We start from the raw sequence: 27,130 nt of genomic DNA on the forward strand, positions 1-27,130 counted from the left end.
AATTCAAAGTGTAGACACCACCCCCTCTGCTCCCAGTTCCTGTCCACACCATACTTGAATGATTCCAAGGTTTGAGATTGGATGGTTAGATTACTTAAGGAGTTCAAAGCAGGGCAACACACTTGGGCTGATGGGAAGGAGGCTTGGGGTAAGAATGGCTTACATTTACTTGAAAGATGAGATAATATCATCCCTTTTCCTTCGGTAAACAAGGGCTGAAATTTTTAATGCACCAAGCCTTATATGATTAAATAAAAAAAAACAAGTTTTTTGAAAGGAAAGTAAGAAGCGACATTAAAACTTAAAACGAACAGAAATTACTCCATATATGAAAGGGGCTTTTCCTCCTCGACACCCCGCTCCTTACGCTAAAGTTTTTTATTGTTTTAAAAAGTAGAGTTGCGAGAAAGAATCAAACTTTAGCGCAAGAAGCGGGGTGTCGAGGAGGAAAAGCCTCTTTCATATACGGAGTAATTTCTGTTCGTTTTAAGTTTTAATGTCGCTCCTTACTTTCATTTCAAAAAACTTATTTTTTTTTATTTAATTTCTGAAAGTTTTTGAATTAATGCATGTCTGATTTTGGCTCTCTGTACATAAATTATTAAAATGAAATTTGCATATTAATTCTTTTTTTGGCTAAATGGCTTTCTCTTAGTTTTGATCAGACGATTTTGAGAAATAAAGGATGGGGAAGGAGGCCTAGTTGCCCTCCAATTTTTCGGTTACTTAAAAAGGCAACTAGATCTTTTAATTTTTAACGAACGTTTTTATTAGTAAAACTATACGTAACTTAAGAATCAACTTACGTAACAAACTTTTATATTCTTATATTTTTGATTATATATATGAGGGGGTTGGTCCCCTCGTTAATACCTCGCTCTTCACACTAAATCTTGTTTTGTCCCAAATCTTTAAGAATGACCCCTGAATCAGAAAGGCAGTAGAATAAATAGTTGAAATTACTTAAAAATTTTTTAGCATAAAGAGCGAAGTATTTATCTCCTCCTAAATACATTGCTCTTTATGCTAAGTATTTTTAGAACCCCTCATATGCGTAATAATCTCTGTTCATTTTAAGTTTTAATGCTTCTCCTTACTTTCAATTGAAAAAAAACTTTTTCATGTTTTTTTTTAATAGTAATGCTAGAAAATCCTGCGCCCTTTTCATTGAATTTCTCTTCCCCCATGAAATATTCCTCCAAGGAAAGATCCTCCCATGTAGCCCCTTCCCCTGAACCCCACACCCAAACCAAAAAAAAATCCCCCTGATAACGTCGGTACACTCCCCAGTAACCATTACTGTATGTAAACATTGGTCAAAGTTTGTAACTTGCAGCCCCTTCCCCAGGGACTGTGGTGAGTAAGTCATCCCCAAAGACATAGAAAGGGCACTAGAACTTTTCATTTCCGTTAGAATGAGCCCTCTTGTAACACTCTAGGACCACTTGGTCGATACGATGACCCCTGGGGAAAAAAAACAAACAAACAAATAAACACGCACCCGTGATTTGTCTTCTGGCAAAAAATACGAAATTCCACCTTTTTCTAGATTGGACCTTGAAATTTTTTCTATAGGGTTCTCTGATACGCTGAATGCGATGGTGCGATTTTCGTTAAGATCCTATGACTTTTAGGGGGTGTTACCCCCTATTTTCCAAAATAAGGCAAATTTTCTCAGGCTCATAACTTTTGATAACAAAGACTAAATTTGATGAAACTTATATATTTAAAATCAGCATAAAAATCCGATTCTTTTGATATATCTTTTAGTATCGAAATTCCGTTTTGTAGAGTTTCGTTTACTATTGAGCCGGGTCGCTCCTTACTACAGTTCGTTACCACGAACTGTTTGATAAGGAAGGGTTCTCAAGTTGTATAGCAATTTAGTGGTATGCCACTGGAGACTTTGAATAAGTTCGCCGATTATAAGGACAACTTGCTGGGAAACCAAGCTCCTATTCCCTCTTCGTCAGAATTTTATTCATGAGTGTGATTGTATTAGCCCATCAGCACCTTATACCACATCTTGAGCAAGATACGTGGGGTGTTGAATCTTCTATAGGAAATCTTGCTGGTTGTGTGTCCACTTCATATGAACACAACTTCTCTCAGTTGCTGCTGAAGTGGACAAATGCTACTTGGAAGTAGTCATATGGCTATTACCAATTACTGAAGTTGCAGTACAGCAAATACCAGATTCCAAGCAATCATTGTCATCTTTTCCACTCACCATCCAGCCTTCATTTGAAAACATAGACAGATTTGGCAGTAACTGTTTCAATATATAGTTTGTTCCAAGTGTTGACTGCTTGACAAGTTCAGGTACTAAACCTCTAGTTTATGAGTTGAGACCATGATGCTGGGAGAGTGTTATCCCTCATTAACTTAGGTTAAAATGAGTTAGGTTAAATTAGGCTAAAATGCCATCCCCTATATGTAGTGATTATGATTGCTTTGCTCTGCTTTGCTAGTGCTTGTGTTTATCCTTGCTGTGTGTGCTATGCTTGCTTATATTGCTTTTTCTTTATAGGAGCTTGGGTTAAATAAATGCATTTATCACAATCGTTGCATGGTGTCAGAAGTGGGATCTTGGCATTGAAATCTAACAGCACTATGGAAGTCCAACAGCCATCCATCAACTGGGATGCCACCTCCTTGGCAGATGAATGGAATCGATTTGAACATCATGCCCGGTCGATGCTTATAGGACCGCTGGGCAGAAAAGACAGAAAAATCTCAGTGTGCCTACCTGCTTATCTGGATGGGAGAAAAGGGACGAGAGATCTTCAATACTTTCGAAATGGAAAAGAGTGAAGCCAACAAAATTGAACCCCTTATCAAATACTTTAAAAACTATGCAAGCCCAAAGAAAAACACTGTGTTTGTAAGATACATCTTCCAGAAGAGGGACCAGTTAGAAAACGAAAGTATTGAAAGGTACATCACAGAATTAAAAACAATGGCCAAACCATGTCTGTACACAGAACAAGATGAAATGATTCGTGACCGAATTGTCTGTGGAATTAGAAACCAAGCTGTTCGAGAGAAACTGTTAGCGGAAACTGACTCATTAACTCTTGAGAGTGCAGTGTCAAGATGTAGAACCTACGAATATAGACGTGTATGTTCATCAGATCTCTAGACATCTTCCTGTAAGTGATGGGAAAATCCTACGAATCCAGGAAGAAACTTCCAAAGATAGCCAACTCAGGATTCTGGCGAAAACAATCCATGAAGGCTGGCCGAAAAGCAGAAGAACATGCCAGTCAGAGGCACGTCCGTTCAGGAATATCCAGCATGAACTGTCAACAAACAAAGGGATCATCTTCAAAGGCGAGAGATTGGTCATACCCAAGATATTACAGCCAGACATCCTGAGACAACTCCACGCTGCTCATCTTGGAGTAGAAAAGACCAAGCAAAGAGCCAGAATGCTGGTTTATTGGCCTGGCCTGAAGGCAGACATTGAGCAGTATGTTCGTAGTTGCCAAACATGTGCTAGAAACATGCCATCAAACCAAAGAGAGCCTATGATCAGTCACGAAATACCATGTTTTCTTTGGCAAAAAGTCGCATCTGACCTATTCACGCTCAACAATAATGACTGTCTTGTAACAGTGGACTATCATAGCCATTTTTTCGAAGTAGACAAACTCAGCTCCACTACGTCAAAGGCCGTCATCTCCAAACTCAAATCTCATTTCGCAAGATATGGCATCCCATCTATACTAATATCTGACAATGGCCCTAAGTAATCTTCGGTTGAATTCCAAGATTTTGCCAGGACATGGGGATTCACTCACAGAACATCAAGTCCAATCTACCCCCAGTCCAACAGCCTTGTGGAAAAGACTGTCCAGACAGCAAAGAGCCTCATGACGAAGGCATCAGAAAACGGTGAAGACCCATACTTGGGACTGCTCGAATACAGGAACACACCCGTGGATGGACTAGCCTCGCCGTCCCAGCTTCTGATGTGTCGTCAATTGAGGACACTTCTGCCATGTACCACTGACCACCTAAAAAAGAAAGTGGTCAGCAATCGCAAGTTTTTGGAGAAACGCACAGCTCTCCAGAGACAACAGAAGTGTCAGTATGATGCGACGTATAGGCCTCTTCCGTCAGTAGAAGTAGGGAAATCAGTATATGTGCAGAAGACTCTGGGTGGCAAATGGAGCCCAGCAAGAGTAATTGCCCAGTCTGAGGCCCCTCGATCCTACGTAGTTGAGACAGACGACGGGTCTGTCATAAGACGGAATAGAGTTCACCTCTCAAGCCGCCTTGGCATTGACTCGGAGACTAGAGACCTTGGTGGGCCAACTGTCATATCTTTGACCCCACTCTCTACTCCAAACAAAGAAATTCCGGCTCAAAAATCACTGTCACCACCCGGAAATCAGCTCAGCAGATCACCGATGCGCTCCTCAGCACCACTAGACCGAATGGAGACAGAGCTCACCCCATCTGAAGCCTCAATTCAGCCATGTGGAGCAGCACCTCTCCCCCAAGTCAGTGCAAGAACAGGATCCGCAAGAGTGATCAACCCACCAAAGAGATTGAACCTGTAAATAGTTGTGTGAAGTGAAAAGTATGCAATGTGTATACCAGGAGTACAAATGAGAGAAGTGAGCCTAGCGCCTTCTCGAACTCGTTAAAAAAAAAAAAAAAAAAAGTGTTAAGTGTGATAGTAGATTTTACTAGTGTAACAAACCTTATGTGTACTTGGAATACATAATAGAGAAGCGAGCCTAGCGCCTTCTCGGGATGTAAATAAATTTAGTGATATCTCAGATAGTGATGATATGGTGCAGTACTGGTGTATTGTGAACCAATTAGTTAAAGTGAAAAGAAGGGAGATGTAGTGATTATGATTGCTTTGCTTTGCTAGTGCTTGTGTTTATCCTTGCTGTGTGCTATGCTTGCTTATATTTCTTTTTCTTTATAAGAGCTTGGGTTAAATAAATGCATTAATCACAATCGTTGCACTATATTTCTCCTGTAAACAAGGGTAGAGATATTTAGCTTTGATTGTCTTGCTGGGTAGGAAAGCTCCTGCATGCCAGATATTACTTTGGTGGCATGTTCAAGCTTAGGACACACAAGTCCCTTATATTGAGGAGTGATGTCTTCAGGGTATTGAGTGGAAAGAGTATGCTTAATCAGTCCCATAGTTGAACTAACACAAGCAGCATACCTCTTAGCATGAGTGTGAAATTTTAGTTCATTGTCAATAAGGACACCAAGATTTTTTCCATTATTTACAGGGGAGAGTGGGTGGCCTGAGAAAAATTAAGAGCAACAAGGATTCAGTTTGCCAAAATGAATGATATGGCACTTGGAAACATTGAATTCAAGAAGCCAAATCTTAGCCCATTGATCAAGCAGTAAAAAATTAATTGTAGTAGGACATGATCTTCACAGAACAAGGTTGGTCCAAGAAGCTTCAGTTCGTCAGCATAGAAAGTGGATATGCTGCTGATAATGGAAGGGGCATCATCAATGAAGATATTAAATAATGTAGGACTCAAAACACTTTCCTGAGGAACTCCACTTAAAACATGCATAGAGGAGGAAAGAATACAATTGCCAGAGTCATCAAATAACTGAACACATTGAGATCACAAATAAAGAAAATCAAGGACCCAGAGCGTGACTGCATGTAACTCAATTGCAAGTTGCTTGTGGCAAACTTTGTCAAAAGGTTTAGAAAAGTCAATCAGAATCGTGCCAGCAGGCACATCCATATTGAGCAACTCAGTGATGTGATCATACAATTCAAAGAGATTGGTATCAACAGATCTTCCTGAATAAATGCTAAGTTGTGAATTGTGCAAAACAATATTTGATTCAAGATGTTTAACAACTGCAGAATTGATTATTCTTTCATGAACGTTAACAACTGCTGATGTCATGCTAATGAGTTGAAAATTTTCAGCAAAGTCTTTTCTACCTTTTTCTATAGGAATGATATGTGAAGTTTTCCAATCCAGAGGTAGTCTTGAGAGATTTAATGATAACTTGAACAGCACAGAAAAAGGTTGACACAAAACTGTAGAACATTCATGTAGCATACACAGGTGAATACTGTCTGGACAAGCAGATTTATTCAGTTTGAGGGATATAAGTTCCTTTAGAACTTTTGTATCAGTAATCAGTTCCATCTTATGTGATACATCATATAAAGGAGGTGTGGGATGAACAATACTGGAATTGGAGGGAAAACATATGAGAATTTTTGGTTGAAGATTTCAACTTTCTGCTTAGTATCAGCAACAGATTGACTTTGTGCAGGATATATGGGACTGTGCATCTGCTGCAACATTTTTGAGTGGCATAATGCCAGAAAGATTTAGGGTTATCCTTAACATCCTCCGCCATTTTTCTTCAAACCTTCTCTTCAACTCCTTTATTTGGTTGGTTGTCTAATTATGAAAAGCTTTGAAAACTTGATAATTTTCTGTTGTCTTATTTTTTCTATAGCAATTCTATGCTTGGTGTTTTCTGTTGATGAGCTTATTATTTTGGTAGTTAAAAAAGGTAAAAATTTTGCCTGTTTTGCCCAAAATATTCTGGTGCAATATTTTTCAGCATGCAGAATTTTCATTTTTACATTTGACCAACTCTCAATCAATATCATCAGTAAAAAGCTTTTTCCAGTTGACATTGGCAGGTCTTTTGGAGCCTAGTTTGTAGTTGACATATTTTTGTTGCTTAGAAGAAGGTTGTTTGGTATGCAGAACATAGCTCGAAAATAATTACAATAAGTATGGTTATTACATTCTTAATAAGAAGGTCAGGATTACTGAGAACAACCAGATCAAGAGTGTTGAAAACTTGACCTTCCCTGAAACGAGTTGGTTGTGATATTGTTTGACAGAGAGAATTATCAGAGAAGGCAGACGAAAATGGAGAATCTCTAGTGCAAAAACCAGATCCATCAATCCATTGGATTTCAGGAGGGCTAAAGTCACCCAGCAGGACAAATCATAACAAGCAAAATTGGACATCACATGTGATAACACAGGTCTAGCTGCAAAATTAGATTAAGAGTCCAAAACACAGGGAGCATTGGGGCTTCTATTAACAAAACCCATTACCATAGAAATTGTTTATATCCAAATGACTCAATTCTATCAGCAGTCAGAGAGCTTAAATGAATGGAGCTAGCCTCTTACATATAAGCACACTCCTCTGTGGCTAAGTGGGGAATCCAGGTTAGAAAAGAGTTGGCAACAATTGATTTTGATTTCATCAAGTGACAAGACTGACATAGTGTCTTTTTGTGAAACATCTGCAGTTGCTGTAACATCCACTTCTTCCGTTATCATACAAAAGGAAAGCTCAGAAAGCTTATTAGGGAGGCTATCAACATTGGAGCTAAGGAATTTCATTCCTTGTGAGGTAGGAATGTGAGAGATTGAACTCATGACCTTAGGATTATGAGACTTACCCTCTGCCAACTAGCCACCAAGGCTTTACACAAGTACAAAATTTGGTGATGCAAGTCCATAAACATTTAAACAATTAACAGAAGTAGAAGGAAGCACAGACATTAGTGGGACATTGGAGAAGTTGGGGGGATCACTCCAACTGGCAAGTTTATTTTTAATGATGGCATCCTTGCAAATTATCAAATCCCCTTCTCCATTAGCTTTTCTGTGTTTCAACTCCTCAACTAGAGCTCTGTGCTTTATTTGATCTTCTGTTGAAACAGAGCACACTAACTGTAGTGAATTTTTAACCCTATTGACAATATCAATAGCCTCAGCGGAAATGTCACTTTTAATGTCAGTTCTCAGTTGGGAAAGTGTTTGGGATTACTGACTAGTGATGGCAAACTCCTTCTTGAGATCTTTCCTGAAATATTTCAAGGAATTATCCATAACAGAAGCTAGCTTTTCTATCATAGCCTGCTCACTAAAGGGCAGAGGGTTGACTTTGCATGCTGGACAAAACCACAAACAAGCAAGTGATTGTATCTATTATCCTAAATAATTTTTACTTACCAGGAGACAGGTCTAGACAATCACTACAAATCAACTTCTCATAGTTTGTGCATTGACAAAAATGGTGCTATTCATTTTGGCAAGTACAACCCAGATTTCAAGCATACTATGGTCAATCCAGCTGTGAATAACATTCAAGAGCTGCAAAGTGTGGATGAAGAAAGAGATCTTGTATCATCCTTGACAACTAGTGTAAATTCTATTCAAACTGCAAGAAGACTGGGTCTCATGCAAACTTTGTCCTAGCATTCTTAAATAAAACTATATCCAGTAGATCTCCCTGTGTTTTCATGTGGTTGTAAAAGATGCTTGTTAGACCATTGCTTGATTTTTGAATGTGCATAGCATAACCAGGATAGAGAGGTGATGTACAGCTTTTGGAAGGGGTAAAAAGGAGAGCCACAAAGACAGTATCTAAGATGAGACATGAGCCTTATGATGAACGTTTGAAGGAGCTGAAATTACCTACACTGGTTTACTGAAAACAAAGAGCTGATATGCTTATGACATATAAGCTTACTTCACATGAAGTCCTATCCCCCAAGTTGTTTGTCAATTTCCCAAAATATTAGCACTGACAGGAGAGGACATTCAAAGAAGCTGTTCAAGCCATCTGTCAAAATCCAACAAAGGCAACAGTTTTTCTCTAGCTGTGAAGTAAACCACTGGAATAGTCTCTTAAATACAACAGTCTCAGCACTCAATGATGAAGTTTTCAAGAAGTAGATGTCAAATGGAATAGTGTTCCCTGGAAGTACCAGTGATGCATTTGATGATTAATCATTAACATCATCAAGTATAGAGCATTTAACAGGATCAAGATTGATCTGAAGTGCAAATTAAGGTATGGCTGATAACCCCTCATCCAATTCTGTAGAACAGACAGCACACCTATCATGGCCTTTGACTGGGCTTACTTTGTTTGCACTTTGTATTGCTGAATATAATAAATTCAGCTAAATCAGGTAAGTGAAACTAAATAAGTCCAGGATAGGTGCTAGGCTACTACCTAGACAAATCAAAACCTCTTCTCAAATCTATAAAATCCAACAAAAAACAGCATTTATTCTGTTTCACAGCACTGGTATAAGATTAAGTCTATCTAAGGTAGAAACGTTTGTCATTAGGATGTGTTTTTCTTACTTTATGATCCTGTGTCAGAGATTAGACAGCATTGATTAGGCTAAAAATGTGTGATCAAGATAAGGCTCTACTGTTCTCTATCAGTATACCTAAAATTTTGAGAGTTGTGAATGATGAAAATTTTCCAGCTAATCACATATTTGTGACACATCTGCAGGTGAAATAATCCACTTTCTAGGTGGTATGATAGCCTAGACATTTTACAACATTTTACCAGTTAAAGAGTGGATTAGCTAGCCAACTACTAGGGATCTTACCTTAATATGGATTACATGTTTGGGTAAGGATAGGTTAAATTTGAATTTGCAATTTTTGAAGAGGATAATAAATGGATCAAGGGATGGTTTATAGTTTATTGTTCAGTTTATTAGTTGGTCATTTATGTGAATTGTTCAAAATTCACTGATAACATAAAGATTTTTAAAGGTCATCAAAGGTCAGTACCCCTAGAGGGAGAAAGAATAGAGATAGGCACTTCAAAATACCTTCTCAGGACATACTTTAGTCTGTAAACCCATCTCTGAAAGATTCCTTTTTTTAACACAACACCTTTACAAGAAAGCAAAAAGTAGCTTGTTAAGAAATAATCAACATCAAGTGATATTTTCACTTTTATCCTAGCTAAATTATGTTGTAGTCTGCAAATTTACCCAACCTTTTACATCTGCACTATTTCTACTATTGAGTAATAGCATTACCCAGTTAAATCAAGTAATCTACTAAAACATTCTTCTTATTAACCAATTCCACCTTCATTTGTCCCTAGCCTAACAAAAACAACAAATATTATTTAAAGACATAGGCCTAGATGAAAATAGAAGTCAAAATGAAAAAATTTGTTATAGGCCTACTAAAGTTGTTTAATGCAATTCTTGGTAAAATTGTAGTTTAGATACTTTTTGCTATCATGGAAAGGGATTTGGAAAATAAATTTTCAGGGATAGTCCACAGACTGAAGTATGTCCTGGGGAGGGGGGGGGGGTTGAAGTATCTACCAGCACTCCTTCTCCCTCTTGATGGCAATGACCTTTAAAAATGCCTGTATTATAAAAGTGAAACCATGCAAAATATGTCTTCTGCTTAAATGAAGGGTAAAATTCTAGTTAATTGACTTCTTGCTAGCTTGGAAAGTGTTCAGGTTAGGAAAATGAAACTTTCAGGGACGAAACTACAGATTAAAGTATGTCCCAGGAAGATATTTTGAAGCAACTACCTCTACTCCTTCTCCCTCTAGAGGCCCCTGACCTTTGATGACCTTTAAAAACTATGTGTGTTATAAAAGTGAAACCTTGCAAAATAGATTTTCTACTTAATTGAAGTACAACAAAATTGTTTTCAGCTTCATAACTTTGTTGAATTCCATTTTATAAGGTTTTAAAGATATGTAAATACATTTCCTAAATTCTAAAAATAAAACATTGATATGGCTCAAAATTCTACTCAAATAAAAGGAATTGCGTTTTCAGAACTAAAGGCAGAGAAAAAGTAACTGGTAACTGAAAATTAAGGCAAAATGTTGTTTTGTCATAATTTCAATAGGTATAGACCTGTCATGTAGGCAAATTTCAGGGCCCTCTAGAAGGAGGAGGAGTAGAGGTGGGTAGTTTAAAATACCTTCCCAGGATTTAGCCTGTATACCCATCCCTAAACATTCCATTTTCCTAACCTAACCCCTTTCCAAGATACTAGAATTTTACTGCCTTTTTTTATGTTCCTTACAAATATAATGATCACTTCCACCATAAATTAAAATTTAAGTGCCTTTTAACCTAACCCAACCTATCTTATAATAAATAATTTTAGCACTGAGAAAATGTAGCATTTTTTTTAAACAATGGAAAAGATGGCACTGAGAAAACATAGTATTATTTTGTGGAAAATGAGAAATAAGTCATACTTTAATTGAAAATTTGTCACAGTATTATTTTGTGGAAAATGAGTAATAAGTCATACTTTAATTGAAAATTTGTCATTTTTAAGAGCTCAAAAAGTGCTTTAATTTGAATTTACAATAGAAGAAATTATTATATTCATAAAGAACATAGAAATAGGCACCAAGTGGTATATTCACTTTATTGGTAAATCAGTTATATGAACTGTCATAATTTGTTGAAAATTCATAATTTTTAAGAGGTCAAAAAGTGCTTCAATTTGAATTTACAGTAGAAGTGACTATTTTATTTGTATAGAGCATAAAAAAGCATTTAGTGGTATATTCACTTTATAGGAAAGCCAGTTGTATGAACTGCTTTTATTTTACCCTAGTTTACCAACTCTTTGCTATCTTGGAATGAGGTTAGGCTAGGAAAATGAAATTTTCAGTAATGAATCCAGGGCCAAAAGCATAGGCTACTCTGGGAAGGTATTGCCAAGCTTTGTTAACCATCTTCTGATTTCTAAGTCTTAGAAATTTGCCTACTTGAAAACTGCTTTAAAAGGTCAATGTTCCTATTACCTGAACCATAGTTTAGGGTCATGAAACTATTGTTAATTGATACATTTTGACTTTTTGAACATCTTTTCTCTCTTGCAAAACTACCATCACCATTATGGAGTTGTTCTAGCCCAAATATTCTTGTATTTACACACATAGAATTATAATCATTTCCATTTTTGTTGATCTAATATTTGAAATTGCAAATCTGTAATAGTTTAGAAACAAATTTGGGCTATATATTTGCACATTAGGGGGTGGGGGTAAAGCATAGCATATATTAAATATGTAAATTAACCCTTGCTGTATTTAATATATGCTATGCTTTAACCCCCCCCCCCCAATGTACAAATATATAATAACTCCATAACAGTGAGTTTGAAGTAGTTTTGCAAGAGAGAAAAAAAAGGTAAAGGATATGGCATTAGACTTCACAGTCTGTACTGGTGGTGCTGATCTCCATTTCTTGGCCCTTCAGCCAGGAAGTGCAATGGGGAGTTGGGAGCCGGCCATCATGTGCTTTTGCACACCCTTCCTCTTTACCTTCCCCAGATTTCTCCAGGTACCCATTTAGAGCTGGGTCAACTCTGGCTAAGCTTACAGAGTCATGCCACTGACCCCCATCCCAAACCAAAGAATTGGGTACACCAGGACTAAAAAAGTCAAAACATTTTTGTTTGAACAAAAATGTTCAAGAAGTCAAAATGCATCTATTAACAACAGTTTCATGACCCTAAACAACTGTTCAGGTAATAGGAACATTGACCCTTTAAAATACCTTCCTGGGGCATACTTCAGCCTGTAAACCCATCCCTGAAAGTTTCATTTTCTTAACCTAAACCCTTTCCAAGATAGCAAGATGTCAATTAACTAGAATTTTACCAAATGAAGTACAACAAAACTGTTTTCAGCTTCACAACTTTGTTCAATCCCAATTTATGAGGTTTCAAAGATCTACAAATACATTTCCTAAATTTAGAAATAACCCTATGTTATGGATTAAAATTTGGTAAAATTCTAGTTAATTGACTTCTTGCTATCTCAAAAAGGGTTTAGTTTAGGAAAATGAAACTTTCAGGGATGAATCTACATACTAAAGTATGTCCCAGGAAGGTATTTTGAAACAACTACCTCTACTCCTTCTCCCTCTAGAGGGCCCTGACCTTTGAAAATATGTGTGTTATAAAAGTGAAACCTTGCAAAATAGATGTTCTGCTTAATTGAAGTACAACAAAATTGTTTTCAGCTTCATAACTTTGCTCAATTCTATTTTATAAGGTTTTAAAGATATGCAAATACATTTCCTAAATTTTGAATAAAAAACAAGAGCTAAGAGCTCATATGGCACTTGTGACGAGGTCGGAAGAGCCGAGAGCTCATATGGTACGAGGTCGGAAGAGCCAAGAGCTCATTTGGACGAGGTCGGAAGAGCCGAGAGCTCATATGGTACGAGGTCGGAAGAGCCAAGAGCCAAGAGCTCATTTGGCACTTGTGAGAAGGTCAGAACCTAAAGTTAAACTTTATAGCACAAGATCCTTCTAAATATCAAATTTCATTAAGATCTGGTCACCCTTTCGTAAGTTACAAATACCTCAATTTTCAAAATTACCTCCCCCCTCCCAATTCCACCAAAGAGAGCAGATCCGGTCCAGTTATGTCAGTCACGTATCTTAGACAGGTTTCTATTCTTCCCATCCAGTTTCATCCTGATCTCACCGCTTTAAGTATTTTCTAAGATTTCCAGTCCCCCCAACTGCCCCCCCCCAATTACGTTTGATCCGGTTGAGATTTAAAATAAGATATCAGAGTTACGAGGTCCTTCTAAATATGAAGTTTCATGAAGATCCGATCACTCCTTCGTAAGTTAAAAATACGTTATTTTTCTTATTTTTCAGAATTACCCCCCCCCCCCCCCGCAATTGAGCGGATCCGTTCCAATTATGTAAATTATGTATGCAAGACTTTTGCTTATTTTTCCAACCAAGTTTCATCCCAATCCCTCCAATCTAAGCGTTTCCCATCATTTTAGGTCTCCCCACCCCAAACTTCCCCCAATGTCACCAGATCCGGTCAGGATTTAAAATAAGAGCTTTGAGCCACGATATCCTTCTAAAAATCAAATTTCATGGAGATCCAATCACCCGTTCGTAAGTTAAAAATACCTCATTTTTTCTAATTTTTCAGAATTAACCCCCCCCCCCAACTACCCAAAAGAGAGCGGATCCGTTCCGTTTATGTCAATCATCTATCTAGGACTTGTGTTTATTTTTCCCACCATGTTTCATCCCGATCCCTCCACTCTAAGTGTTTTCCAAGTTTTAGGTTCCCCCTCCCAACTCCCCGCCCCCATCACAAGATTTGGTCGGGATTTAAAATAAGAGCTCTAAGACACGATATCCTTCTAAACATCAAATTTCATTGAGATCCGATCACCCGTTCGCAAGTTGAAAATACCTCATTTTTCTAATTTTTAAGACTTACTCCCCCCCCCCCAACTACCCCAAAGAGAACAAATAAGTTCCGATTATGTCAATCATGTATCTAGGACTTGCGCTTATTTTTCCCATCAAGTTTCATCCCGATCCCTCTACTCTAAGTGTTTTCCAAGATTTTAGGTTTCCCCCCTCCAACTCCCCCCAATGTCATCAGACCCAGTCGGGATTTAAAATAAGAGCTCTGAGACACAATATCATTTCAAACATCAAATTTCATTAAGATCCAATCACCCGCTCATAAGTTAAAAATACTTCATTTTTTCTATTTTTCCGAATTAACCGGCCCCTACTCCCTCCCCCCAGATGGTCAAATCGGGAAAACGACTATTTCTAATTTAATCTGGTCCGGTCCCTGATACGCTTGCCAAATTTCATCGTCCTAGCTTACCTGGAAGTGCCTAAAGTAGCAAAACCGGGACTTTAGGTTTTCCCCCTCCGACTCCCCCCAATGTCATCAGATCCGGTCGGGATTTAAAATAAAAGCTCTAAGACACAATATCATTCCAAACATGAAATTTCATTAAGATCCAAATACCCGCTGATAAGTTAAAAATACTTCATTTTTTCTATTTTTTGCGAATTAACCGGGCCCCCACTCCCCCCCAGATGGTCAAATCGGGAAAACGACTATTTCTAATTTAATCTGGTGCGGTCCCTGATACGCTTGCCAAATTTCATCGTCCTAGCTTACCTGGAAGTGCCTAAAGTAGCAAAACCGGGACAGACCGACAGACAGACCGACAGAATTGGCGACTGCTATATGTCACTTGGTTAATACCAAGTGCCATAAAAATTGATATGGCTCAAAATTCTACTCAAATATCAAGAATTGCATTTTCAGATCTAAAGGCAGAGAAAAAGCAACTAGCAACTGAAAATTAAGGTAAAATGTTGTTTTGTCAAAATTTCAATAGGTATAGACCTGTCATGTAGGCAAATTTTAGGGCCCTCTAGAGGGAGAAGGAGTGGAGGTGGGTACTTTAAAATACCTTCCCATGACATACTTTAGCCTGCAGACCCATCCCTGAAAGTTTCATTTTCCTAACTTAAACCCTTTCTGAGATAGCAAGAAGTCAATTAACTAGAATTTTACCTTAAAATTCTACTCAAACAGCAGGAATTGCATTTTTCATCACTAAAACCAGAGAAAAAGAAGCTGATAACTGAAAATTAAGGTAAGATTGTTTTTCAAAGTTTCAATAGGTATGGATCTGTCAAGTAGGCAAATTTCTAAGACCTAGGAATGAGAAAAGGGTTAATACAGAAGCTTGACAATTCCTTCCCAAAGTGGGATTTTGGCTCTGGTTCACTACAGAAAGCTTCATTTTCATAACCTAATGCCTTTCCAAGGTAGCAAAAGGTATTTAAACTAGAATTTTACAAATACTTCAATGACTGAATTCTTGACTTTTTTAAGCCTTAGAAAAAAGCCAGGAGAATGAGCGGATAGCCTAGGCCTACCAATATAACCCCTAAATGAAAGTGTATATAGGTTCTTACAGCAGTTGAACCCTTTTTGACAGCTTCCTGGGCATATTCAACTTGAAACAAATGTCCATCGGGTGAGAATACTGTAATTGCTCTATCGTATGACATTTTCAACTTTTATTAAGCTGTAGTAAATTTAAATCTGGCAAGTCAGGTACGTTTTGGTTAGAACGTGAACATAATCGCCATCTTAAAATTCGTTAGATTTCACTTAGGCTCTGCTGTCAGCAAAGTTTTTCCATAGCAACCAAAACACAAACAAAAGAAAATAAATAAGAAGGATTTTCAACATAACCAGCCTTTCTTTCACTGTGCAATACATTTCAGAATAAGTAAGTACAAATTTAATTTTTGCTGGTGATTAGAGCAACCAAAGGTTAGTAAGACTTTAGAAGAAAGAAACTTTTTTTTATCTCTATTGTCGCTAATCCATAAACAATTTAGGGGGGGGGATATATTTTTCCAAACCTAGGGGGAATATTCTTGATTTTTTCTTCAGTAAAAATGATTCTAGATTCGGGAATTCCTCAGAAGGAAGCAATATTAAACTCTGGAAGCTGCTCAAAGCCCTTAACTTTACTTTGATAAGAGTAAGGTATGAAAATTCACGGATAGTCTATAATTTTGGATAAATATCTGACTATTGGGAGAAGGGTTTAAAGTAAAGAGAAAATATAAGTATGTATTTTATAATCTTATAAAGTGGCTTTAGGAATTTTATGGAGTTTCCTTCTGAGGAAGACAACCATTGAACTAGTACTACAAAAATGCTCAAAACCGGGTATTTTTTAATAGAAAAACTAAAAAAAGAGGTATTTTTGATATCTACAGTGGGAAGAGGCAATGGCATCTAAAAGAAAATATCCCCCTTAATTGTCATCATAATTTGCATATATTGTAATAGATTTATATTCAAAATCGACGAGATTGTCGATCGAATACATTGTGTTCAATTTCACTATTACTGTTTGTTGTTATCCTGTTAATGCAATGTTTTGCTTAAGAAGAAAAACAATTTTCTTAAAATATAGACAAAACTATAATTTTTTCGGTGGATTAAACGGAAACAAGGTCCTTTAGTCCAACATTCTTTGTAACACTTGGATATACCACTCTTAAAGCCGAGTAACAACTGGTTTATCTAGGCCTTCCCATTGGTTCTTCCGTACACCACACCCGATCCCTGCTCCTAGATCGTCTCATACGACGTATATCTGCTTCTTCTAAATCGATCGCTGTAGCAAAACTTTATTCAACCGCCTACTAATAGCTAGGCTCTTCAATGCCCAAGCCTTCCCTCCCACCTTGTATATTACTCCATTTTGGAAGCTGTTTATTAGAACTGATTCTCTGAAAGTAATTGAAAGTAATCTGAAAGTCTGAAAGTAACTGATTCTCGTAAAGCAAATACAAGCTGTTTTTCTTTAATCTTATAAAAATCTAAGGTCATAAAAATATAAACATATATTAAGCATATAGTTTAAGCATATACTTTAACTTTTAGCTGTAAATAAATTTATCTTACTTAGGTAACACGAATATGAAATGACACCTTTTTCCCTTTTCAGGTACTTACTTACTATTCATTTTAATTTCTTTCCATTTCAATTTCTGGATGTCTTAGGTTTCATTTATTCGCTCATAGTAATTACTGTTCGTCTTCAACTTAAATAATTACATGACTTTAGTTCTGCTCGTCTTATTTATATTTATTTTTGCAAAAGGATTCTTTTCTTCAAAGATTTTAAAATAAATAGGCAGAAAAGACGAGCATATCACACATTGCCAAGGCAGAAATCATGCAATGACTGTGAATTTGTATGATTAAAGTTTGGAGTTGGACTCATGCCCCTTCAACCACCGTCTCCCTTCAATTGTCAAACTTTTGGTGGAAAAGTAAGTATGATGCTGATGTACTCCGTTTAAAGCAGGATTTTTAATTTCAGTGCAAGCACAAGCTAAGTCTAATCTGCTGACTGGTTTTATGCAAAAATGAACTAAGTCCTAACTTGTTTAAAAAGAAATTAGTCTAGGTTACTTAGTTACAATGCGTTTAAGCTTAGAATTTTCGAAACAATTCTGAATTTCTAAATTGAATTTTTCAAACCATTTTTTTTTAAACTTGACTCTTTTAATTCATCTTCGTTTAAAGTCTAATTTATTGCTTCATAATAATTTCTGTTCGTTGAATGTGTTTTTTTTATATCTCTATTGTGGCTCAGTTTTTTTAGTGTTGTTCTATACTTTTCTATAAAATAAGTTTCTGGAAAGCGTTTTTTTTTCAAATTAATTAATAATAAAAACGGAATTTGTTCCCCTTCGAATATAAGTTTGGCTTGATGAATATTTCTTTTTTAATCACATGGTAGGCCAATTTTAGATAGGTGGAAAACAAACGTAAGAATGCTACATCATACATAAACTTTATTAACATGTTACTAGTGTTGCTTATGTCTGTTTAGTTATAGTGAAGTAAACTTTGGTGAACTGGACATTGATATAAATAGACGAGCTTATTTCAATATGTTTCTAAAGGCTTTTATTTTAATAGATGATTAGTTCATTTTAGTAAATGCACATGCTATAGATCAAAATAGGGTTTAATTTCAAATAGGTTAATAAATAGCGGTTCAAATAGGGGTAAATCCTTTTATCAAACAGTGGAAAAAGAATAAGGAAAAATACTGGATATTTTGATCACATATGCATATATATCTACTGATGATATTCAGTATATTCTACTGATGATATTCAGTATATATTCAGTATATCTGCTGATGACGGTCATTTCTAATAAAACGATTTATCCGTATTTGAACTGTTATTTATTGAAGGACACATTCCTATTTATATTTCATAGCCATTTATTTTATTTTAGCTATGCGCTATATTAAAGGTGTGAGACTGGCTAACTTGTCGTTTTTAATTGTTATTCCTGTGCTTTGTTTTTTTCTCACCTATTAAATAGCAACTGTACTCCTAAAACTCCTTAAAATTGAGTCAGATCAAAATCCAAAGTACACCGTTAACAAACTTACAGTCCGTTGGCTTGAAAAACAAGGAGAGTGGCTGCAACAACGATATTCTGCATTGAAAGCATCTCTTTATTCGTTTCCCCTTTTCCACAGCCAGTGGAGCACTGAAGCATCATAGAGAGCTGTTTAATGACTTATTATAAAGGGAATTGTCACATACACTGCCTTTTATAATTAACAAAAAATAATTCTTATAAATAATTTTAATTGTTGTTACGGCACTAGCTGCAACTTAGCGAATCGTGGTTCCTGAGGTAGCTGCTAATTAGGAAAATTAAGATCTATAGCTACCTTCTGTTTTAGGTATGTTTGCTCAATGTTGTTTTGCTCTTTTTTCATCTTCATTAACAAAATCGAAAAAGTCTTCGCCCAACCCCTTCCCCCCTTCCTAAATTTTTTCGTAAATCGGCACCACTGAACAACACTATATCTATATTTAATTGAGAGAATCACTGAGAAAATTGGAAAGCAAACGAAACTAAAGTCTCCTGTACAAGGTCAACTTAACACTAATTTTTAAAAGACTTTTTTTTTGTTTTTTAGGGGCAAAATGGAGCCGCTATTTATTATTGAACCTCACTCAAAGTCTTCACAACAAAGACTTTCATGGCAGCCAAATGGTGGAAATTATCTTGCTATATATGGTGGAAATATGGTATCAGTTTATGACCGCGACGGCAATTGCTTGGATAAAGTTGATCTAGGTGGCTTATGCCAGCTAGGTGTGTGGGACTCCGATGGTGATTTATTTGCTGTTATCTATGGAAGCTCTTCCGTTTTACTTTGGAATGCAGCCAGTCGACGTAACCATACCCTGGAGATTGGACTCAAAGACGTGGCAACTTTTGTATCTTGGGCAGTCAGCCAGGCCTTACTAGCCATAGGTACTGAAAAGGGAAATTTACTGCTATACTCAGCTCGCACTGGGAGAAAAATTCCTGTTTTAGGAAAGCATAATAAGCGAATAACCTGTGGCTCTTGGAGTGAAGAATTTCTTGCACTTGGCAGTGAAGATAAAAGTTTAAGTATTAGCACTCTGGATGGGGATACCATTCATACCCTAAATTTGCGTTCACAACCATCTTTGATCAAATTTACGAACTTGAAGTTTCAAGAATCGAAAGTGAAGAATATGAATACACTGAGTGTTGTAATTGGTAGAAAGACGTTATTAATTTTGAACTTAGATGATTATGAGAATCCTCAGGAGCTTGCGTTCCAGCAAAAATACGGTATGATTGTCGGCTATGAATGGTTCGGTGACGATAACATCGGCGTGGCATTTTCTAATGGTTTCTTTGTGGCTGTGTCGGCACGCAATGACCATATTGGTCAAGAACTGTATCAATCCAGAGAGTTTTCAAATATATTAAATGACATGTCTATATCTAATACTTTGAATAGAATTGCTTTAATTGGGGATGATAGTGTAAAATTTAAAGATACAGAAAACTTGAAGCTACCAATAAAATCCATAGTTGTCAACAACGAAAACATTGAATTTGCATCTTGGTCCGAGGATGGTCGGATTTTGGCTGTTTCCAGCAGTGAAACTGGTAGGGTATATGCATACATGACAAAGCTTCCTAACCTATGTGCTGCTTTTGGGCCTTACCTTCTCATTTTGGCTGGTTTTAAAAAGCTTGAGTTACACAGACAATCAAAGCCAGGAAGTATGAGCGAGTTAAAGATTGATAAGGAAGCAGATTTTTTACACATTGGGCCTTCATATTTGGGTTTCGGTTTAGGAAACCGGGTTTGGTATTTTTTCTATGAGGATAGGAAGATAACTATGGTGACCGAAAAAAACTATAATGGTGTGGTTGTTGATGTCTTAACAAATATAGAATACACTGCTGTTTCTTGTAGTGACAAGGTGTATATTCATAAAGTTGAAAGTGTTGAAAATGATGAAATTCAAATTTATCCCAATGATGAATTTGCCAATTTTGCAGTTACTGCACACGCTCTTACATCAACTTGCTTGATTTACTCACTAGAAAATGGGAACGTACACTTTATCAATGTTACTGAGGCTGTTCAAGTGACAACTCTTAACCACCACTGTGGCATTGTAGAATTAAGTGTAAGTCCATCAGGTTACCTGACATGCTTCCAAGATACATGCGGCAACACTTTTATTCACGATTTTGTTACTAATGAACTGACTAAGCTTGAATTCAAAAACATTGATAGTTTCTTGTGGGAGCATGGTGAATTCAGACGCAAGATTTTTGTCACAGTTATTGACAAAACGGCAAAATATTTTGCATACCAGGTAATTAATAGCTCTTTTTTATTCAAGATGCATACCATCAGAAACCATATTTAAAAAATTATCTCCTGGGGGAAAATTTTGTTTTTTCCGTCAATTTTGTGTTTTCAGGCAAGCACCAGTTTTTAGGATACTTCAAATGTAGAGAAACGTCACAAATCAGTTTTTTCGCTAGTTTTATAGATATATCTCTCTCAATATGTTGCCAAACACTTTTTGGTTATTCTTAGTATCAACTTCACTCTACAGAGAATATCCAAGAATACCCAATTTAATTAACGGTAGCTTTTTGACCAATTTAGCTAAAACCACCACCTTTTTTGTCTGCTCATTAGCAAAATTATCTCAAGATATAACCCTAAACATTTATTTTAAAGAATAGCACGTAGCTTAGAATTATAAACGTATTTTGACCCAATAAACGTGTAGGACCCAAAAGAAAACCAAAAGATACTCAATTCCTTCAAAAATTTATTTATGGCCAATTGGGCTAAAACCACCTCTTTCTTAGACTGAAACATTATGAAAAATTAACATTGAATGTGTATCAATGAAGGATATCTGTCTTAAAAAAGAGTGAAAAATATCTTTTTAGACAATTGGAATAAAACCACCTCCTCTTAGACGGTAACATCCTAAAAATTTAACACTGAATATGTTTCAATGAAAGATACGCATCTTAGAAATATGTGCGACAAATATTGTTATGCATATAAAGTGAGTGCTTTCCCATCTTATAGGAAAGTGAAAGTTGAGCACCCAAGCTCAGAACAGAGTTTTTTTTTAGAAAGCTAAAATAAGAACAAGAGCGAAGAGCTCATATGGCACTTGTGATGAGGTCGGAAGAACCAAGAGTCAGAAGCTTCTTCTCACCAAGTTTCACTACGATCCCTCCACTCAAAGCGTTTTCCAATATTTCTGGCTTCCCCCTCCAAATCCACCTAATGTCACCGGATCTAGTTGGCATTTAAAACAAGAGCTCTGAGACACAAGGTCCTTCTAAATATCAAATTTCATTAAAAATCTGATCACCTGTTGTAAGTTAAAATACCTCTTTTCTTCCAATTTTTCCAAATTGCCCCCCCCCCAACTCCCCCAAAGAGAGCCAATCCGGTCTGGTTATGTCAATCACGTATCTAGTACTTGTGCTTATCCTTCCCATCAAGTTTCATAACGTTCTCTCCATTCTAAGCGTTTTCTAAGATTTCCGGCTTCCTCCTCCGACTCCCCCAATTTCACCGGATCCGGTCAGGACTTAAAATAAGAGCTCTGAGACACGAGGTCCTTCTATATATAAAATTTTTATTAGGATCCAATTATCCGTTCGTAAGATAAAAATACCTTATTTTTTCTAGTAATTCCGAATTACCGAATCAGGCCCCCCTCCAAACACCCCCGAAGAGAGCGGATCCGTTCAGGTTATGTTAATCACGTATCTAGGACTTGTGCTTATTCTTCCCACCAAGTTTCATTCTGATCTCTCCACTCCCTCCAATGACACTAAATCTGGTCAGGGTTTTAAATAAGAGGTCTGAGTCAGGAGTTCCTTCTAAATACCGGATGTCATTAAGATCCGATCACTCGTTCGTAAGTTAAAAATAGCTCATTTTTTAATTTTTACCCCCCCCCCCCCCCCACAAAAAATCCCTCGAAGAGAGTGGATCCGTTCCGGTTATGTCAATCACGTATAAAGGACTTGTGCTTATTTCTTCAAGCAAGTTTTATCCCGATCTCTCCACTCTAAGCGTTTTCCAAGACTTCAGGTTCTCCCGTCCAATGTCATCAGATCCGGTCGGGATTTAAAGTAAAAGCTCTGAGATAGGAGGTCCTTCTAAATATCAAATTTCATTAGGATCCAATCACCCGTTCGTAAGTGGAAAATACCTAATTTTTTGTAATTTTCCCGAACTACCGAGTTAGGTCCCCCCCCAACTCCCCCAAAGAGAGTGGATCTGGTCCGGTTATTTCAATCACATATCTAGGACTTTAACTTATTCTTCCCAAGAAGTTTCATCCACGATTTCCAGTCCCCTCCCCTCAACTCCCTCCAACGACGCTGAATCCAGTCGGGATTTAAAATGAGAAGTCTGAGTTACGAGTTCCTTCTAAACACCAAATTTCATTAAGATCCGATCAGTCGTTCGTAAGTTAAAAACACCTCATTTTTTCTAATTTTTCCGAAGTAACCCCCCCCCCAACTCTCCCAGGGAGAGCGGATCCGTTCCAGTTATGTCATTTATATATTTAAGACTTATGCTTAATTTCCCACCAAGTTTCATCCCGATCTCTCCACTCTAAGCGTTTTCCAAGATTTCAGGTTTCCCCCTCCTACTCCCCCAAATGTCACCAGATCCGGTCCAGATTTAGAATAAGAGCTCTGAAACACCGTATTTTTCTAATTATCAAATTTCATTAAGATCTGATCTTCTGTAAATACCTTATTTTTCTAATTTTTCCGAATTAACCGTCCCCCCCAGATAGTCGAATCGGAGAAAAGACTATTTCTAATTTAATCTCCACTGGTCTCTGATATGCCTGCCAAATTTCATCGTCCTAACTTATCTGGAAGTGCTCAAACTAGCAAAACCGGGATCGACAGACGGACAGAAATTGCGTTCGCTTTATGTCACTTGGTAAATACCAAGTGGCATAAAAAGTAATCAAAGACGACTTGTGTACTTGAATAGCCAGTTGACATGACTTGGGTATCATGATAAGATAAAATAGTGGATTAGGGTTAAAAGATGATGTGACCATTGGATTAAGATTTCTTTGAGAACTTTTTGTAACACAAAAGCTTATTTTTATGAACATTTTGGAGGTACGTCTATTGGTTTGATAAAACACAATATTTTGAAGAGACATACCATAACTATAAGTTTAATAATAATCGAAATTTACTGGCATGAACATTACTTAAATAAGCATTCAAAATATACTATTGCTTTAAATTGTAAAGAAATACACCCCAATCATTAAAATAAGGTAAAATCGTTAAAATATATTTTACGCCTCATCAGAAAGGTGTTAGAAGGGGCAGCCAAATTGTCAGTGTGTCTATCTCTGATGGAAGGTGCTCATGAACGTATTTTATTCACTATACCATAAAATCATCACTTGTTGTGAAGCTTTTGCTTAAGAAAAATATACATATTGAAAGAAAAATAAGCATTTCAATACATTTGAATATGACCCCGTAAAATAATTATTTTATTCACTATATTTATTTAAGATGTGCCCAAAATTAGGATAACTCAAACACAGCTAGGACTGCATGCATTTTCAAATAAATTTATTATGTATTTTTGTTTATATAAATTTTTTTTAAGGAAGAAGGAGAAGAGTCACCGTATATTTTGGAGGTAGCTGAACAAACACTTGGGGAAAATTTTGTCTTTCATTTATGCTCTGCGCAACTATTTCAGTGTGGAGATGGTGGAAAAGTGATTACTACCCAAACCCCTTACCACCCTTCTAGATTGGAAAAGTCCAAAAAAGATCCTGAAAGAAAAATTAGATTACTGATCAATATGGGAGAATATCAAAGGGCAATTAATCTTTGCCACGAAGTCGGTTGTAAAGACAAAATCAAAGAAATTGCCGAAAATGCACTAAAAATGTTTGATTTTGACAACGCTGTTAATGCTTTTACTCAGATTAATGACATAAAAACAGCAATGACTATAAAAAAATTTACACATCTTGAAAATGAATTCTTATTAAAAGGTCAGGTCGCAGTTGTACTGAAGAAATTTGACACTGCTGAAGCAATGTTTCTTCAAAGTGATCCCATCTATGCACTGCGTCTACGAGCAGCACTTCAACAATGGGACAGAGCACTCATTTTAGCAAAACAACACTCACCTAGTGAAGTTCCTCTTGTTTCTTATGAACTTGCAAAACAGCTAGAATTTTCTGGAGATTATTTGGAAGCAAAAATATATTATGAGGCTGCATTGAGATTTGAGTTATCAGAAGAAAAGTATAGCAAATGCTTAGCAGGTCTCGCCAGATCGCTCTTAAAATGTGACGAGTTTCAGCAGGGGCTAAAATACGCGCATAAAGTTAAAGAAGAACAACAGATTGAAGAAATAGCGGAAATCTTAGAAGAAAAGAAACACAATTCTGAAGCTTGTAGTTTTTATGAAAGAGCAGGAAATTGGAACAAAGCTGCTTTTTTGTGCGTCCATTTGAAGCTTTGGAGTAAATTAAGGGATATAATTAAAACAGCTGATTCTCCTAAAATTCATGCATTCTATGCAAAAGCGCTTGAGCAAGAAAAAGATTATAGAAACGCAACAGAGCATTATTTGAAAAGTGGAGACGAATTATCTGCCGTTAGAATCTTAGTAGAAAAGATGAAAGATATTGAATCTGCTGTAAAGGTTTATAACAATCATAGGAATGTTGAAATAGCGTCTTTAATAGCTAATGCCTATGCTGAAGCGAAAGATATAAAGCTTGCAATCAAATACATGATCACAGCTCACAGGAGAAATGATGCAATTGATTTGGCAAAGAAGTCTAATTGCTTAAGTATTTTCAACGAGTTGGCAGATATAGATGGCACGACAGAGGATTTTCTGGAATTAGCAATTAATTTTGAATTGAACGGTAACAGGTTAGAAGCAGGGAAATATTATGCAAAGGCAAAAAGGTTTGATAAAGCATTAAGTACGCTCCTCAATGATATAAGCAACGTGGAATGTGTAGAGGAAGCTGTAAGGATAGTAGTTTTATGCAAGGATACTTATGTAGTTGATAAAACAATAACTATTTTCCGTGACGAGCCAAATTGTCAAAGATATCTTCCAGAATTGTATTCAGCAAAAGGAGACTTTTCAGAAGCCGCAAACGTTGCTTTTAGACTTGCTGAAACTGAGCAAAGGAATGGCAACTATAAAATCGCAAGGGCTGTTTTGATAGATTCCATAAGAAGATTGCGGGCAAGTAATTTAAGTGTTCCCCTTGACCTAATTCGAACTTTGGAACTAGTTCACAGCTATTTGCTGGTACGTATACATTTACAAAAAAGCAATCATTTAGCAGCAGCTCAAATGCTACTCCGAGTATCTCGTAGTCTATCAAAATTTCAAAGGCATGCAGTTCATATCCTAACAACAGCAGTTCTTGAGTGTCAACGAGCAGGTCTGCGAAAATCAGCGTACAGTATCGCAGCAATGCTACTAAATTCAAAGTCTAAGGAACAAATTGACAAGAAATACAAATTAAAAATTGAAAATGCTGCTAGAAAACCACCGCGGGAAGAAGATCAAGAAGATGAAGACTTGACACCTTGTCCTTACTGTGGGGAAATGTGCTTTGTCACAAGTTTGGCCTGTGAAGGGTGTAAAAACACTATTCCCATGTGCATTGCAACTGGATATCACGTAACGAAGCATGATTTGGTCGTATCCCCGTGTTGCAGTTTTCCTGCAAAGCAAGACGCTTTAGTAGACCTTGTTTCTATTAACAACTGCTGTCCTTTGTGTGAAACTATCATAAATGTAGATGATATCCATTACGCAGATATTAAGGATATTAAATTTTGAAAGTTCAAATTATATGCATGGCTTAAGCCATTACGACTGATTGTCTGAATTGTAAATTCATAGTCTGGGTTGTAATATATATGATTCTACTAACGAGCTAGATTAAGATTAAATAAAAAAAAACAGGTTTTTTTAACTGAAAGTAAGGAGCGACATTAAAACTTAAAACGAACAGAAATTACTTCGTATATGAAAGAGGCTGCTTCCTCATCAACGCCCCGCTCTTTACGCTAAAGTTTGACTCTGTCTATCAATTCTTCTTTTTAAAACAGTAAAAAACTTTAGCGTAAAGAGCGGGGCGTTGATGAGGAAGCAGCCTTAGAGTTTTTTAGAGTTTTGGTTACTATTGAGCCGGGTCGCTCCTTATTACAGTTCGTTACCACGAACTGTTTGAAATACTATTCTACTGTCAATCAGCAACTTCAGCTCACTAAAACGTGAATCAAGCACTTGGATCTTGCTGAAAAGCAAGACTGTGGTTCAAACACGTGGATCAAACAAGATTATGGAAACGTGGATCAAATACATGGATCTCGCTGAAAAGCAATATTGTGCATTTGGACTTGGGTTTTTGCCGCTTTGCGGATTGTGCTTAAAAATTTTGTGGTTTTGGAGTTCACAAGTCGACTTTTCCATCAACTGGTAGCTCTGAATCTTGTTTTAGAACCTGGCTTGTAAGTTGAAAGTCGTCTAATATTAGTG

At 36.7% G+C, this 27,130-nt stretch overlaps 2 protein-coding genes across 2 annotated transcripts in view; one reads left to right on the plus strand and one right to left on the minus strand.

Moving 5' to 3' along the window:
- LOC136028012 (proteasome subunit alpha type-7-like) overlaps positions 1-15,782 on the minus strand; it is a 53,765-nt gene extending 37,983 nt beyond the window's left edge. The window contains exon 1 of the mRNA XM_065705563.1: positions 15,579-15,782. Within this exon, the coding sequence (XP_065561635.1) occupies positions 15,579-15,674 (96 nt within the window). The 5' untranslated portion in view covers positions 15,675-15,782. The remainder of the gene's footprint in view (positions 1-15,578) is intronic.
- A 29-nt stretch (positions 15,783-15,811) lies between these two features.
- Positions 15,812-26,569, plus strand: LOC136028013 (WD repeat-containing protein 19-like). Its single transcript, XM_065705564.1, has 3 exons — positions 15,812-15,898; positions 19,145-20,879; positions 24,206-26,569. The coding sequence occupies exons 2-3, from the start codon at positions 19,152-19,154 to the stop codon at positions 26,426-26,428; spliced, it is 3,951 nt and encodes a 1,316-aa protein (XP_065561636.1). The 5' UTR covers positions 15,812-15,898; positions 19,145-19,151; the 3' UTR covers positions 26,429-26,569.
- The last annotated feature ends 561 nt before the right edge of the window (positions 26,570-27,130 follow it).

The sequence above is a fragment of the Artemia franciscana genome, chromosome 6 (assembly GCF_032884065.1).
Source record: "Artemia franciscana chromosome 6, ASM3288406v1, whole genome shotgun sequence".
Lineage (NCBI taxonomy): Eukaryota > Metazoa > Arthropoda > Branchiopoda > Anostraca > Artemiidae > Artemia > Artemia franciscana.